Source organism: Geotrypetes seraphini, chromosome 2, assembly GCF_902459505.1.
Source record: "Geotrypetes seraphini chromosome 2, aGeoSer1.1, whole genome shotgun sequence".
NCBI lineage: Eukaryota > Metazoa > Chordata > Amphibia > Gymnophiona > Dermophiidae > Geotrypetes > Geotrypetes seraphini.
The window spans coordinates 481,148,793-481,164,237 of NC_047085.1; the positions used below are offsets into that span (position 1 = coordinate 481,148,793).

The following is a 15,445-nucleotide window of genomic DNA, read 5'->3' on the forward strand; positions in this document are numbered from 1 at the left end:
GCTGAAGCCGGAGCCTTTGTAAAACACATGAGCTCGACAGTCAAGGCAATTTAAATAGTCAGGAGAGGCTCTTGGTCATTTAAATCGCTTGCGAGGTACTTTCTAGGGCTGTTCAGCCACACTTAACTGGATAGTGCCCCTGAATATCCCTTCTAACCCCTATGCCAAACCAACTAGTTTGTGGGCAGTTCAGGGGCAAAATTAAGATGGACAAACTTAACTGGTTAGTGACGGTTTTCAGTCTGTTAACCGGTTAAGTATCTGCATAACCCCTCCCCCCTTTACAAAACCACAATAGCACTGCTGAATGCTCTGCACTGCTCCCGACTCTTATAGATACTCTATGAGGGTTGAGAGCAGCGCAGATCATTCAGTGTGTCGTCCTATGCCAAGGTTTTTTTAAAAGGTGGGGGAGGGGAAGCTAGGTCCAAAAAGCAACAGAGTCCAATGTGGCAAAAAAATGGAGCAGATCAGATGGGAAAGCCTTTTAAAAAAATATTTATTAATAAATTACACTTTAAAAAGACAGTAGCCCTATACAGCCACGTTTCACCCCTTCCAGGGGCTGCCTCAGAGGCTATAAGAGCCACTAGGTGTACGAATGAGATGTCACCTAAGTGGTAGATTCAAACACCTGTGTCGTAGTGGCAGCATCAGTCTTTTCTTACACTTTTAATCAATGCAACAAGCTACTGCATGCTGCTGCTGCTACTACACCGAAGTTTGAATTTGATTGTAGCAGTTTTCCGGGTCTTGCCGTATCTGTGTAGAAAGAACCGACGTTTCAGCCATCATGCTAAGGTTTTCTTCAGGGTATGCTGTGAGGTCTGCAGTGTGACTTTATAGATAGTGGGTCCACGGACATGATTGAGAACAGGGCAGTCTGTGGGTCAAGAAATTTGAATTTTAGCGGGAAAGTTAATTGGAAATCCAATTTGAATGTTTAATTTTAACAGGAAAGTGATTTCAGAGGGGAGCTAGGCCAGTGTGAACAGCAGGCCAGAGAAGTTGTTCGCGCTGGCAAAGTTTTAAAGAGGTATGAGGGGGGGGGGGGAAGGGAGGGCACAAGTGTGTCGTGGGGGAGTGGAGAGGTACCAGGGCCCCCACCAAGATGGTGCTGGTGCGGTCTGCCCCCCCCCCCTCTTACTATGTCACTGATTTGAACCTAAGGATATTATTGGGTAGACATCTACGGTCTATGTCCCAGAAATATCAAAGAAAAAAAAAACAATTTAATCATGATGCGTGTGGCTATTGAGTAGATTGGATGGACTGTTCAGGTCTTTGGGCTAGATTCACTAAGCCCACCGATCAACTTCAGCCCACTTAGCGACCCCTTTATGACCCGATTTCCCTCTCACCCGATCCATTAACCTCTGTCCCGATCGTCCTCTGATCCGCACATGCAAATGAGGGGGAACGGCATTCAAATACAAGCAGGAAGCGAGTCACTAAAATAAAAAAGCAATACCGACTGGGCTGGCCAATCCAAAAATAAGCAACTGCTGAGGATCAGTCATTAATGTTCTTTCTGACTGCCCTGCCTTCTGCCGCCCTGCTCTCTGCCCTGCTTCTCTGCTCTCAGCCTCGATCTCCTGCTTGCCCCGAATCTCCTGCTATCTTCTGCGTGCCCCGAATCTCCTCTCCTGCCCGCCTAAGGCTATGACATCTTTCAAAAGTTTCCCTTGACTGCTGAAAGAGCATGAGAGCAGAGAAGTTAAACAAATGGACAGAAGAGATCTCTCCTGCCGCCCCGACTCTCCTGCCCTTCCCCGCATTACGAGCCCGTGGTTTTAACCCACGGGTTTAAAGTGGGTAAAAACCATGAGCTCGCAAAGAAAAAGTAAAAATAAAAAAGTAAAGTAAAAAAAAAAGGTTGCTACTCTTAAGCATGTGCAGACCATCTACAGATGGTCTGCGAATGCGTCGGGATCGCTAGAGAGTGATCCCGACCGTCGGATGGGGGCGTGATTCCAATCGCCCTCATTTGCATGAGGGCGATTCGTGAATCAGCCCCCCGGCCACGGACTGGATCGGATCCCTCACGGATCGGATCCGATCCGTGCCCTTTGTGAATCTAGCCCTTTATCTGCTGTTACTCACTATGTTACTATAATTGCCTGTGTAATTTTCTCCAACGACCAGGGCCACAATTCTTAACATTCAAATATTCATACTTTAACAAGGTAAATAGTTCATTTTTCCACATAGTCCCCTAATGGCTTGTTATCCAAACAAATTGCTAGTCACCAGGGGCTAGATTCACAAAACTTTGCGAGCCTTCTCTGACCAGTTTGCGACCCTTCTCCAACCCCCAACCTTCTGCCTGATCCGATCCACACCCGGTCCAATCTGCACATGCAAATGAGGGGAAATGGCATGCAAAGTAGGAAGGCGGCGATTCACTAAACTGAAGAAGGAGCACCAATTGGGCTGGCCAATCCATAAAGAAATGACTGCTGAGGACCAGTTGCTCACATTCATGCCGACTGTCCTGTTCTCTGCCGCCCTGAAATCCGAGCCTCCAAAAATAAAACCAACAAAATAAAACATTTTAAACACATCTCCTGCTCTCTGCCGACTCTCCTGCTCTCTGCCGTCCTTCCCTGCAGTGCGAGCCCGTGGTTTTAACCCGCGGGTTTAAAGCGGGGCTGCACGACGGTGTGTTCTGTGAACAGAACACGCCATAGTGCAGCCCCACTTTAAACCCGCAGGTTAAAACCACGGGCTCGCTTTTCTTAAGACAGGAAAATCAGACGCAAGCTAGAAATCGAGAATTTTTTCCAATCCACATATCGTGGGGCCAACGAATGCAGCCACCCCTCCCCCTTTCGTTTTGACCTCAAGCTTGTGTGGAGAGCAGGTGCATGCGCGGACCACATCTACGCCTGCGTCTGGATTGCTCTGCAGCGATCCGTGGGGTCGATGTGGGGCGTGCTTCCGATCACCTAATTTGAACGAGGACTCTTTAGTGAATCGGTCGCCCGGCAAGACTTGGCCACGGATCACCCACGGATCGGAAAGGTGAGTTTAGTGAATTTAGGCCTATATTTATAATTCAGGGATCTTCATAGTCAGACCCAGCCAGAAAATACACAATGAAACTGACATCAAATGAAGTCAATTCAAAAGAGCTTTATTAAATGTCTTAAGAAGACTCAATATGGGCCTATGTTTCAGTTAAAAGGCCTTCGTCGGAAGTCTGGAAAGTTCTTGAATGAACTTCAAAGCAAGTCTACCCAAGGCTCTCCCTGCATATAACCAACGTATGCAAATATCAAACACACTTGCCTATTTTCAAAGAGCAATTAAAGAGAAGCATCAAAACTCTCATGGTAAGCATTGTGTTTCTTTTGAAAATGTGTCTTCCTAAGACAGGGGTTGGCAATTCCAGTCCTCGAGAGCTGGAGCCAGGTCGGGTTTTCAGGATATCCACAATAAATATGCATGAGATAGATTTGCACCTCAAGGAGGCAGTGCATGCAAATCCATCTCATACATATTCATGGTGGATATCCTGAAAACCTGACCTGACCCCGGCTCTTGAGGACTGTCCTAAGACATTTAATAAAACTATTCTGAATTGACTCCATTTGTCATCAGCTTCACTGTGTATTTTACTTTGTTCGGCCTCTTGGTGTTTAAGCTCCATGAGAGGTCAGTTTTGATTGAGCTGAAAGCCCATAAAATCATGACAAACACTTGTCCAAAAATTACCCATCCTAAGAGTAGCAACAATTTTGTTTCCCTCTCCTTTTCTCTCCTTTTTATTTTATTTAAACAGGTCAGTTTTCTACTGTTCATCAACATTATAAGGATTTTGCTGAAAAAGCTGGATCCTAGGCAGATCAATTTCAATAACTCATCTCAATACAGGTATTACAGCCGAAATAAGCTGCGCTGGGCTGGCTGCTATGATACCATTCCAATGTAAAGAAAGGGACCGGAATACACAAAGGGATCCTTTTACTAAGCTGCGTTAGTGGTTTTAAATTGCCACACGCGCTAGACGATAACGCCTCCATTGAGCTGGCGTTAGTTTCTCCTTGTAACGCGGGGGTTAGCGCACGCTAATCTGCAGAGCGCTCTAAAAACGCTACCGCAGCTTCGTAATAGGAACCCAAAAAGTCAATAACATTCGGAGCAAGGAGTGCACAGGCCAGCTGAACTGGGACCAGTGATTCTTTATTCAATAACCGACCCTTCTTTATTCATCCGTAGTTCATCTGAAAAGATTTTTCTTTCTTTTCAGACGATCTACAGCTGTGAACAAAAGTGTTCCATTTGAAATTTGGGACAATTATCTTTTTAAGGAGAAATCGAGTGAAAGACAACTAAACAGTTCTGAATGCTACAGTGTGCAGGGTTTTAGGTCATGGGATGGGCCAATTGAATTTTTATATTTGGGATGTGTATGTGGGGGGTGGGGGGTAAGTGTTTAAGACTGTAATTGGGGTGTTTGGGGGCTTTGATGGTTGGGTCCTTGAGTCAGCAGAGTGTCCGAGTGAGAGGATGCATGAGCTATTTAGCATTGCAGGGCAGTTACTGGGCATGCTTACTGGGCATGGCTTTTGCATTTACTAAGAACATAAGAATAACCTTAGTGGGTCAGACCAATGGTCCATCAAGCCCAGCAGCCCGTTCTCATGGTGGTCAATCCAGGTCACTAGTACCTGGCCAAAACCCAAGGAGTAGCAACATTCCATTCAGAATCCTAAAGAATAGCAAGATTCCTGAATCCCAAAGAGTGACAAAAGATTCCGGAATTCCAAACAGTAGTAACATTCCATGCTACCGATCCAGGGCAAGCAGTGGCTTCCCTCGTGTCTTTCTCAATAACAGACTATGGACTTTTCCTCCGTGTTACTTTTTGCCTTTAATGTGTAGCTAATTCAAACATCTTACCAGACTTTAGTGAAAGGGTCCCAACGAGAATGGAGATATGAATGTGTTTCGTTGAAATAACAATACTTATCTTCTAGATCAGTTATTTGGCATTTTAAGAAAGTCAGTTTATACTTTGTGCCCTTCAACAGACGTCTCACCAAGTCAACTCTGCTTCTTATTCCGCTATTTGGGACGCATTATATTGTTTTCAACTTTCTGCCAGAATACGACAAAATGGAAGTTAGGATCTATTTGGAACTGTGCATTGGATCTTTCCAGGTACTGTAAAATATTAATAGTTAACTGTGATACTGTGGTCTATTTCTAAGCACTCACCCCCAAATTCTGTATATGATGCTTTAAGTTGCGTGACACTAATTAAAAGAGGAAGTCATTATATGGCTGCCAGGCATTAGGCCTGTTGTATTGAGGCTGGTTTTAGACTCTTTGATAGCTTAATGCAGAGGTGTCAAAGTCCCTCCTCGAGGGCCGCAATCCAGTTGGGTTTTCAGGATTTTCCCAATGAATATGCATGAGATTTATTAGCATACAATGAAAGCAGTGCATGCAAATAGATCTCATGCATATTCATTGGGGAAATCCTGAAAGCCCGACTGGATTGCGGCCCTCGAGGAGGGACTTTGACACCCCTGGCTTAATGAATGTGGTTTTCTGTTTTCTATGATTTTTTTTTGTCTAATGTTTGTCACTCGCTCAGAATTGTAGATGTAGCGACTAGGAAATTTAAAAAAATTAAATTAAATTAAAAGTTACTTACACAAATTGGAAAGCACGATTCTATAAAACATATGCGCTAGTTCTAGTGTGCAAATTTGAAAAGGAGAGGGGCATGGACAGATCGTGGGCGTTCCTCAACATTATGCCTCTTAGAACTGCAAAAAAATAAAAAAAGATGAGCAACAATGCAAAGTACCAGGGAAAAATTCCATAATGACGGTCCTATAACGGAAAATGCACTTTTGATCATTTCTGTATAATGAACCAATGAGCTGGAATTTTATGGGTGAGAGCTGCTCCCAACCTGATAACTTCTTTTCAAACTTAACCCCTTAACAACTGAGCGTTATTTTGCCATTGTAGCTGAAAAGAGTGTTATCTTATTTCATTAAGTGGATGACGGGACTAAAGCGTGCCAGACAATTGCGCGTGGACAAAGGAGCTCAGACAAATGTTCGCAGGACGTCAGCACGCCGGTTTAAAAGTTAACTTTAAAACGCTCTGGGGGGGAACCCCCCCCCCCACACACACTTTACTTAGATATGTTGGTGCTGCCGTTGGGGATGAGTGGGGGGAAACCCCCCACACACTTAGACAGGAAACTATAATTTTTCCCTAAAACAGGGAAAAATGACACTTTCCTCTGTAATGGGGGGGTTTCATCCCCCGAATCCCCCAACGGCAGCACCAACACTTCTAAGTAAAGTGGGGGGTTCTCCCCCCCATACACCCACTCGGAGCGCTTTAAAGTTAACTTTTAATCCAGCGCTCTGATGTCCTGCGCACATTTGTCTGAGCTCCTTTGTCCGTGCGCAATTGTCCTGCATGCTTTCATCTATGCATCCATTAAGTGACAATTTGCAGAAATAAAATTCTCTCTATTGACATTGTTTCAGATCATGGATTGAACCATATCCACATCGTACCTTTCTTGGTTGACCTGAGAACTTTTTAGAATCCCCTCATATGCTAAAAACCAGTGTTTCCCAAGTTGGTCCCAAGTCACTGCATAGAAACATAGAACATGACGGCAGAAAAGGGCCATGGCCCATCTAGTCTGCCCACACTAATGGCCCACCCCCTAACTACCTCCATGAAGAGATCCCACATGCCAATCCCATCTTTTCTTAAAATTTGGCACGCTGCTGGCCTCAATTACCTGTTGTGGAAGATTATTCCAACGATCAACCACCCTTTCGGTGAAGAAATATTTTCTGGTGTCGCCATGAAATTTCCCACCCCTGATTTTCAACGGATGCCCTCTTGTTGCCGTGGGTCCTTTAAGGAAAAAGAGATCCTCTTCCACCTCGATACGCCTGTGACATATTTGAACGTCTCGATCATGTCTCCCCTCTCTCTGCGTTCCTCGAGTGAGTACAGCTGCAACTTACCCAGTCGTTCCTCATACTGGGAGATCCTTGAGTCCTGAGACCATCCTGGTGGCCATTTGCTGAACCCACTCAACTCTCCGCGCATCTTTTTGATAATGCGGCCTCCAGAATTGTACACAGTATTCCAGATGGGGGTACACAAATCCCCTTTCATGCATATTCTTTGCGGATATCCTGAAAACCTGACTTGCAAGGGGGGTACTCCAAGATTGACATGGGAAACACTGTGCTAAGACGTAAGAATCAGGAGAATCCTACTTCGCAGAGTGACAGATGGTACTTATGGGAACATCAACATGTTCTCGATATTCCGCAAAGAGTGCTTGAGGTGTTGATATAATTGGCCTGTCATGTTGATGTTCTGATAAGTGCCATCTGTCACTCTACAAAGTAGGATGCATTAATTAAAAGACTCCTGATGCAGGCCGTTTGAGCCAAAACGCATGTTGAGTCGTTGAATGAAAAAAGCAGTTTTGCGAAAGATCAGCACACCTATTCCTATGGACGTCTCCGCTGTTTGCTTGTTTAAACACTGTGCTAAACCATATCCCCAAATTCAAAATGGCGCATGCAAATTGGGCACATGCACAATGTAATTAAGCCAATTAGCACCAGTAATTAGGCACTAAAAATCAGTTATTGGCTTTGCATGGTGACAATTTGAATTTTTTATGCTCATCCTGTTCGGCGCTATTCTATAAGATGTATGGGTAAAGGGGACATGGGTGGGCCAAGGGTGTTTACTAAAGATCTATGCCTAATTTAGGCATGAGGATGTAAGCATAAATACAACAAATGTGGTAGCCTGGAATCCAGCAAATTAAATCCTAGTAGTAGTAATGACATGACACAGGGTCAGAAACATACACAAGTAACTTAATCCTCCATAGCCCCAGGTACGTTAGATAGATTGTGAGCCCACCGGGACAGATGTAATGTAATGTAATTTATTTCTTATATACCGCTAAACTCCGTTAGGATTCTAAGCGGTTTACAGAAAAATAGACAATAGGGTGCATTAAAATTATAAGTAAAATAGGTACTTAGAAATTCCCTTACTGTCCCGAAGGCTCACAATCTAACTAAAGTACGGTACCTGGAAAAATGACAATTAGTAGAGTAATGAAGAAATAAAAGAGAGAATAGATGAGAAAAATAAGAAAATAAACATTCTAATAAGACTACAATGATCTAAAGGACTTTGAAAGGTTGAAAAAAGAGGGGAGATAAGAATAGATGCAGAGGGAGAACCGTTGAAGCAATAGAATTCTGGGGAAATTTAAGTGAAATTTGAATGATAAAATAAAACAAAATAAGTGGTATAACAATAAGTGAGATTAAAAAATATATCATAAACTAAAAAGAATAGGGAAAATGCTTGAGTACCTGATTGTAAAAACCGCTTAGATAACCTTGATAGGCGGTATATAAAATCCTAATAAACTTGAAACTTGAAACTTAGAACAGTAGAATACTCATAGAAAAGAAATATGATAAATGTCAATGGAACATAATTTATATACCATAATAGGCAGCAAGGAAGAACATTCATATAACAATACATGGAATATAACATCAACACAATACAAACGGCACATTAGAACATTCAAATAACATTTCACGATGCTCACGATGTCAGTACCAAGGGGCGAGTGTAGTTTATTGTGAGCTTCTATACCATTACTGATGACTGGGGAGTCAGTTCAGAGCGGTTTGCATGAGCTTCTGTAAATGTGTTACAATACATGAGCTTCTGTAGAGGTGTTACAATACATGGGCTCTATACAGAGTTACAGGGGCTTCTGTAGCAGTGTTACAATACAGAGTTATTAAGACTGGCATAATTATGGCATAATCCATCATCCTACTTATGTTGCCGGCACATCGATCGTCCTTATACAAGAAGACTAGGCTAGAACCATTGGATAAATAAATATGTGGCTAAATTGAAGGCTAATTATTCATTTATGTTCAGTTCAATAAGGTATGTTGAACTGGTTTTAATTAAAAGATGTATGACTCACTAAGAATGTAAGAATACTAGGCCAAATAAGGCCAGGTCAATGGTGCATCTAGCCCAGCATCCTGCTTCTAACAGGGGCCAATCCAGGCCACAGTCTCAATTAATAGCAAGAGTCCGTGCTACCGATCCCCGGGACAGCAGTGGCTTTCCCCGTTTCTACTTCAATAGCAGACTGTGAATTTTTCCTCCAGGAACTTGTCCGAACCTTTTTTAAACCCAGATAAACTAACTGCTGCAACGCCATCCTCTGGTAACCAATTACTGCGTGCTTAGCCTGTGAGGTCTTACCGCCTACATAATGGGTGGCGGTGGTGGCTTGTGCACTAATGTCTACCTGCTAATGGGAAAATTGGCGCATGGCCATTAATAGGGAAAAATAGAAAAATCGGCCATTTTACCCCGGTGGAAAAATGGCCTTAGAGTGAGGGAATGACCCGCGTAAGCACACACTAAGAGGCTCCTTTTACTAAGGTGTGCTAGTGTTTTTAGCGCATGCAGGAAATTGCTGCACGCTACACCGTGTGTGGAACAGCACTCGCGGCAATTCAGCGCGTGCTATTCCGTGCATAAAAGCCCTAACGCGGCTTAGTAAAAGGAGCCCTAAGAACACTGTTTATCCCAATTTGGTAAAAGGGCCCTTAAGTTAAAGCAGCTGCTTGTGTTTGTCAGACAGATACGCACTTGTATCTCATGTTTTCATACTTACAAATGATATAATTGGATTATGGCATAATGGCATTCCTGTGTTATTCATTAATTGATTTTTGTCTTTTTAGGGGTTTATAGTCGCTGTTTTGTACTGTTTTCTTAATCAAGAGGTAAGGTAGTGACAGGTTAAATACGCTGTCTTTATTTTGAATTAAAAGCTTTTGTACTGGTAACTAAAAGTGCATGAAAAACCAAAAGCCTTTTTTATTTCGACAATGAAAAATATGCTTGAGCGCCTGAATGAATCTTGGGAGAATGGTATAGAAACTTGAATAAATAAATACACATATCAAACCAGGCACTACTTGGCTTTGAGCAGGGGTCTCAAAGTCCCTCCTCGAGGGCCGCAATCCAGTCGGGTTTTCAGGATTTCTGTCATGAATATGCATGAGATCTATGTGCATGCACTGCATTCAATGCATATTCATTGGGGAAATCCTGAAAACCCGAATGGATTGCGGCCCTCGAGGAGGGACTTTGAGATCCCTGGCTTTGAGGGACTCATTGCAAGTTAGATTTTGGTGCAGATTTCCAGGTTGACTACGGGCTCCTTTTACTAAGGTGCGCTAGCGTTTTTAGCGCACGCTAGCTGAAAAATTACTGCCTGCTTAAAAGGAGGTGGTAGCGGCTAGCGCGCGTGGCATTTTAGCGTGCGCTAAGCGTGCGATAAAACCGCTAGCGCACCTTTGTAAAAGGAGCCCTAAGTTCTGATCAAATGATTAATTATATTGAATGATTTTGGTTTATCAAGCTCAGTTGAGTTGTTTTTTGGGGGGGGGTTAAAAAGAAAATTTTCCCACTAAAATTTGCCCTGCATCTTTAGGTTTCCATTTTAGTTGGAAATGATCGCAAATGTGGTTTTACAGTGCCACAAGCTTTTACATTTTTTTCCTTCCCCACTTTATACACAACCTCCTTCCCTTTCATCCCAGTCATTTCAGGACAGTCATTTGACTGAGAGGCAAGAGCCATGAATTTTTACCGAGTACTGTTCAAGTACACTCCTGACCCAGTCAACCCGCGTTACTTCCTCTGTGACACCCCCATTCCCTGCCGAATTAATGGGTAAGTTTTTATAATAGGGTACCTACCCAGTGGCGTAGTAAGGGGGGAATGGACTGCCTCAGGCGCCGTCTTAATGGGGTGCTGGCACCTCTCTGCCTCCCCCATGCCATGCTTGCGCCCTCCTTTCCCCGCTCCCCGTACTTCTTTAAATCTTCACCAGGGCGAGCAACTACTCTGGCCTGCTTCTCGCGAAGGCCTGGCTCCTTTTGATATCGCTTCCAGGTCACAGGGCCAGGAAGTGATGTCAGAGGGAAAGCCAGTGCTGGCTAGAGCAGCAAGCTGGAGGAGCTGCTGATGCTGGCGAAGATGTAAAGAGGTATGTGGGCGGGGAAGGGAGGGCACCACTGTCCCGATGCCTCCTACTCTTGCTACGACACTGTATCTACCTAAGCAGAAAGGACATATTGGTACATTTGCTGTACCTGTTTCATAAAGACACACTTTGTGGTTATGTGCTTTTGTAAAATTGCCTCTTCAGAAGCTCCTGCATAAAATTATACCATTTTTGAGGCAGGAGTTGTGTTAAAATACACCAGTAGAGAGCAGCATATTTGTAATCTTTCTATGATTGGGCACCTCCAATTGGGCCTCCATAGGAACTGGCCTATATTCAGACCATTTAACCAGCCAGGAACAGCTCCTGGTCAGTTATTAAAAATAGAAAAAGAGAAAACTGAAGGCAGATAAAGACCATATAGACCAGGGGCGTCTAACCTCGGCCCTCGCCAGACCAGGATTTTCCAAATGACTATGCGTGAGATCTATTTGCGTCCAATGGAAGTAGTGCATGTAAACAGATCTCATTCAAATTCATTGGGAAAATCCTGAAACCCCGACTGGATTGCGGCCCTCAACGGCCAACAACAACCCTGATATAAGCAATCTAGATTTTCTAGCCATACCATTTACTATCCCTTCGAGATCCAGTGTACGTATCTCAAGCTTTCTTGAATTCAGATACATTTTTCATCTCTACAACCTCCACTAGTCCATACAATGCATTCACCACCCTTTCCATGGAAAAGTAATTTCTGAGGTTACTTCTGAATCTATCCCCCTTTCACCTTCAACTTATGCCCCTTCATTCCAGATCTTCCTTTCAAATGAGACTCGATTCATGCGCATTTATGCCACACAGGTATTTAAACATCTCTATTATATCTCCCCTGCATTGGTAGCTGCTTAAAAAAAATGCCACCAATCGCACGTCAGTCCTAGGCCCTCTCATTGCAGTTTCCTTTCAAATGAAAGAAACTCAACTCATTCACATTTATATTACGTAGACATTTAAACTTCTCTCTAGAAAAATAATGATAACACCAATAGAAATCAATCTCAATTAGAAAAATGTTATTAGCCAAGTGATGGAAATGCCCACTGAAAAACCAAGTGGAGAAAAAGCCTCAACTTTATTTCATATGCAGACGGCAACCCAATGAGTTTTTTTAGCCATTCTTATTTTGTATCATGGGCAAAAAACTCCACTATTCCTCAAAAATGTAATCTTCAAAACAGGAACATATCCCACCACTGTACACAGGGAACAGGTAAAAGAACCAAAGGAAAAGTTTCACTTATTTTCACAGCTGTTAACACGACCAGAATCGTGATCCAACGCAGTGATTCTCCTGCAATAACATATTCGGCATTGAAGTGAAGATAAGGAACTAATGTTAAAGTCCAACAAGGCTCTTGTTTCACCAACGAATGGCTGCTTCAGGGAGTTCCCTCCTATTCTGTTCCATTCGTTGGTGAAACAAGAGCCTTGTTGGACTTTGACATCAGTTCCTCATCTTCACTTCAATGCCGAATATGTTATTGCAGGAGAATCACTGCGTTGGATCACGATGCTGATCTTGTTAACAGCTGTGAAGATAAGTGAAACTTTTCCTTTGGTTCTTTTACCTGTTCCCTGTGCACAGTGGTAGGATATGTTCCCGTTTTGAAAGATTACATTTTTGAGGAATAGTGGAGTTTTTTGCCAATGATACAGAATAAGAACGGCTAAAAAAACTCATTGGGTTGCCGTCTGCATATGAAATAAAGTTGAGGCTTTTTCTCCACTTTAATGAAATGGTTTTTCAGTGGGCATTTCCACCACTTGGCTAATAACATTTTTCTAATTGAGATTGATTTAAACTTCTCTGTCATATCTCCCCTCTCCTGCCTTTCCTCCAAAGTATACAGATTGAGATCTTTAAATCTGTCCCCATATGCCTTATCACGAAGACCACACACCATTTTAGTAGCCTTCCTCTGGACTGACTCCATCCTTTTTATATCTTTTGAAGGTGGGTCCTCCAGAATTTTACACAATATTCTAAATGAGGTCTCACCAGAGTCTTATACATGAGCATCAATATCTCCTATTCCTACTGGCCATACCTCATCCTATGCCACCTAGCATCCTTCTAGCTTTCGCCATCACCTTTTCAACCTGTTTGGCCACCTTAAGATCATCCCATACAATCACGCTCAAATCCCCTCAACTTTTCATCTCCTTTGATCCTACCAAGTTAGGACGGCCAGTATCCAAGAGAATGATTTCTACATGGTTGGCCTGTTGTATCTTTTTTTTGTTATGCTCAGGCTGGGCTACAACTGGAGAGTCGTGTCACAGCTCACAGAGTCAAAGCTATAGCAGCTATTACTTTTTTAAAGTTTTTATTTAATCATTGTAAACTTTCTTTAGTTTTTATCTAATTGTTGTAAACCTAGTCGAGCTTCCTTAGGTTGATGACCTGGTATATAAAGTTAAGCTTTAGTTTAGTTGAGTTTAGTTAGTCATGCTATGGTGCCATTGGGTGCTGACAATGTAGGCTGGGATTTTGAAGGCCTACATTCCTGGTGCCTATGTTTGATTTGAATCGTATCTAACAGTGGTGCCTAGTAGCGCCTAAGGTCATTTCCAACGTAAACTACGCCTACTATGACCTCAGACATCATTAGGTCAGAGGTGATTATGGTGTCCTTTTTTGGAGACTACATTTTTTTAATGGCATTTTAACTAGTTTTAAACGTCGTGGTCAATTATTGTGCCGATTAACATCAATTAAAACAATTATGTTAGACGGCAGTAGGACACCTACCACTGCCTAACTTATGGCGCTGTTTAGAGAATTAGGGCCTATATGTACATTTCTGTCTTAAATTATGCTTCGAGAAATGCCTTTTTTTTGTAAGGCTTTTGGTATTGCTTGTTCTGAAAGTTGACTGAAAAGTTGCTTAAGCATTTCTACTTGAATAGAAACCAAATTTAGCCATAAAATTTCAGGCAAAGTTTTAGGAGTTTCTATGCACACATCCCTTTTTTTTTTTTTTTTTTTTAAATAAAAAGATAGTTTTAGGATATTATAGTTTATATTATAAGCCACCCTAATTTATTTTGCTTTAAGAATACTTGTGTTTGAATGCGTTAAAAAATATATTGACATATTTTGTTCTATCCCTCTGTTATATACATTTTATATGATTAATATTTTTAAAATGCACATAATTATAGGCCATAACCCAATATTATGGAAAACTAATGGTATTTATAAGACAAGGTTCTTTGGTATAATATATTTTTTCTTCTTTGCTAAGGTTCAAGCAGAGATTATTCGGAGGTGGCACACTAATAGCTATGAACTGAGACCAACATGGCCAAAAAGAACCAGGTGGATACCTCCATCGAGCTCAGCAGCGAAGATTACCACGTCCGTCTGTTAATAAAACAGTTCATTCAAACAAATCCTTTTTGCAATGCTATAAAAAGGAGCAGCTATAATAAATATGATAGAAATGTTACTAGATAATCCACTCGATAAATTGTGAATGTGGAACAACGTACATGTCTTCAAACGGTGCCTATTCATGAATGTATCCACAAATTCTTCTTTGAATTTTTGGGCTGCCTATGTAACCAGGCCAAGGAGGGTATGGCATATCAGAAAGCAGGAACATATTTTAAAGTTATTTTATTTACATTTTAGCTAGTCATACAAGAAGTCACTGACCCAGCGTACTACAGAGGTAGACAAGGTTTTCCCTCCCTTTAGTTTTATTAAGTTAGGTCAGTAGTTGGTGCAACCTGTTGGAGATCCAGTCCAGGTTCCGGTCCAGAGTACAGTGGAGTAACAGCTGACAGCAGATCTACAAAGGTACCCTAAGCAAGACAGTAGTGAGGGCCTAAAGAAAAGGCCTCTTTCTTTTAAAATATTTTTATTGGTGTGCACAACCATGTTGTATGGCCCAGAAATATTAAAGAAAATAAAGACAATTTAATCATGAATGCATAATGGGGTCCTTTAAATAAGGCGCGCTAGCCAATTAAATATTACCGCACGCTAAACGCTAATAGTCTATGGATGCATTAGGGTTTAGCGCACGCTAAATCAGCTAGTGCGCCTTAGTAAAAGAGGGGGCATGTGTGCAACTATTGGACAGACTATGTTGCTGTGATGGTACTTGGAGCAAAGCAGTCTGAAAATCTTAATTTAATACATGCAATTATGGATCATGAACAGCAGATGGCGCTCCAGTACCAATACCTGCACAATACTTACCTGGAATTATGAGAAGGTTTCAGTTCCTGCAAAGGGATAAGAGACTAACACAGAGTTAGACACATTAGATGGGAAAAGGAATCACA

The 15,445-nt window shown here is 42.2% G+C and overlaps 1 protein-coding gene across 1 annotated transcript in view; it reads left to right on the plus strand.

The window, feature by feature from the left end:
* The window catches only part of GHRHR (growth hormone releasing hormone receptor), a 76,483-nt gene extending 61,350 nt beyond the window's left edge, over positions 1 to 15,133 (plus strand). The window contains exons 9-12 of the mRNA XM_033932898.1: positions 3,785 to 3,876; positions 5,037 to 5,166; positions 9,816 to 9,857; positions 14,398 to 15,133. Coding sequence (XP_033788789.1) covers positions 3,785 to 3,876; positions 5,037 to 5,166; positions 9,816 to 9,857; positions 14,398 to 14,523 — 390 coding nt within the window. The 3' untranslated portion in view covers positions 14,524 to 15,133. The remainder of the gene's footprint in view (positions 1 to 3,784; positions 3,877 to 5,036; positions 5,167 to 9,815; positions 9,858 to 14,397) is intronic.
* Positions 15,134 to 15,445: the final 312 nt, after the last annotated feature.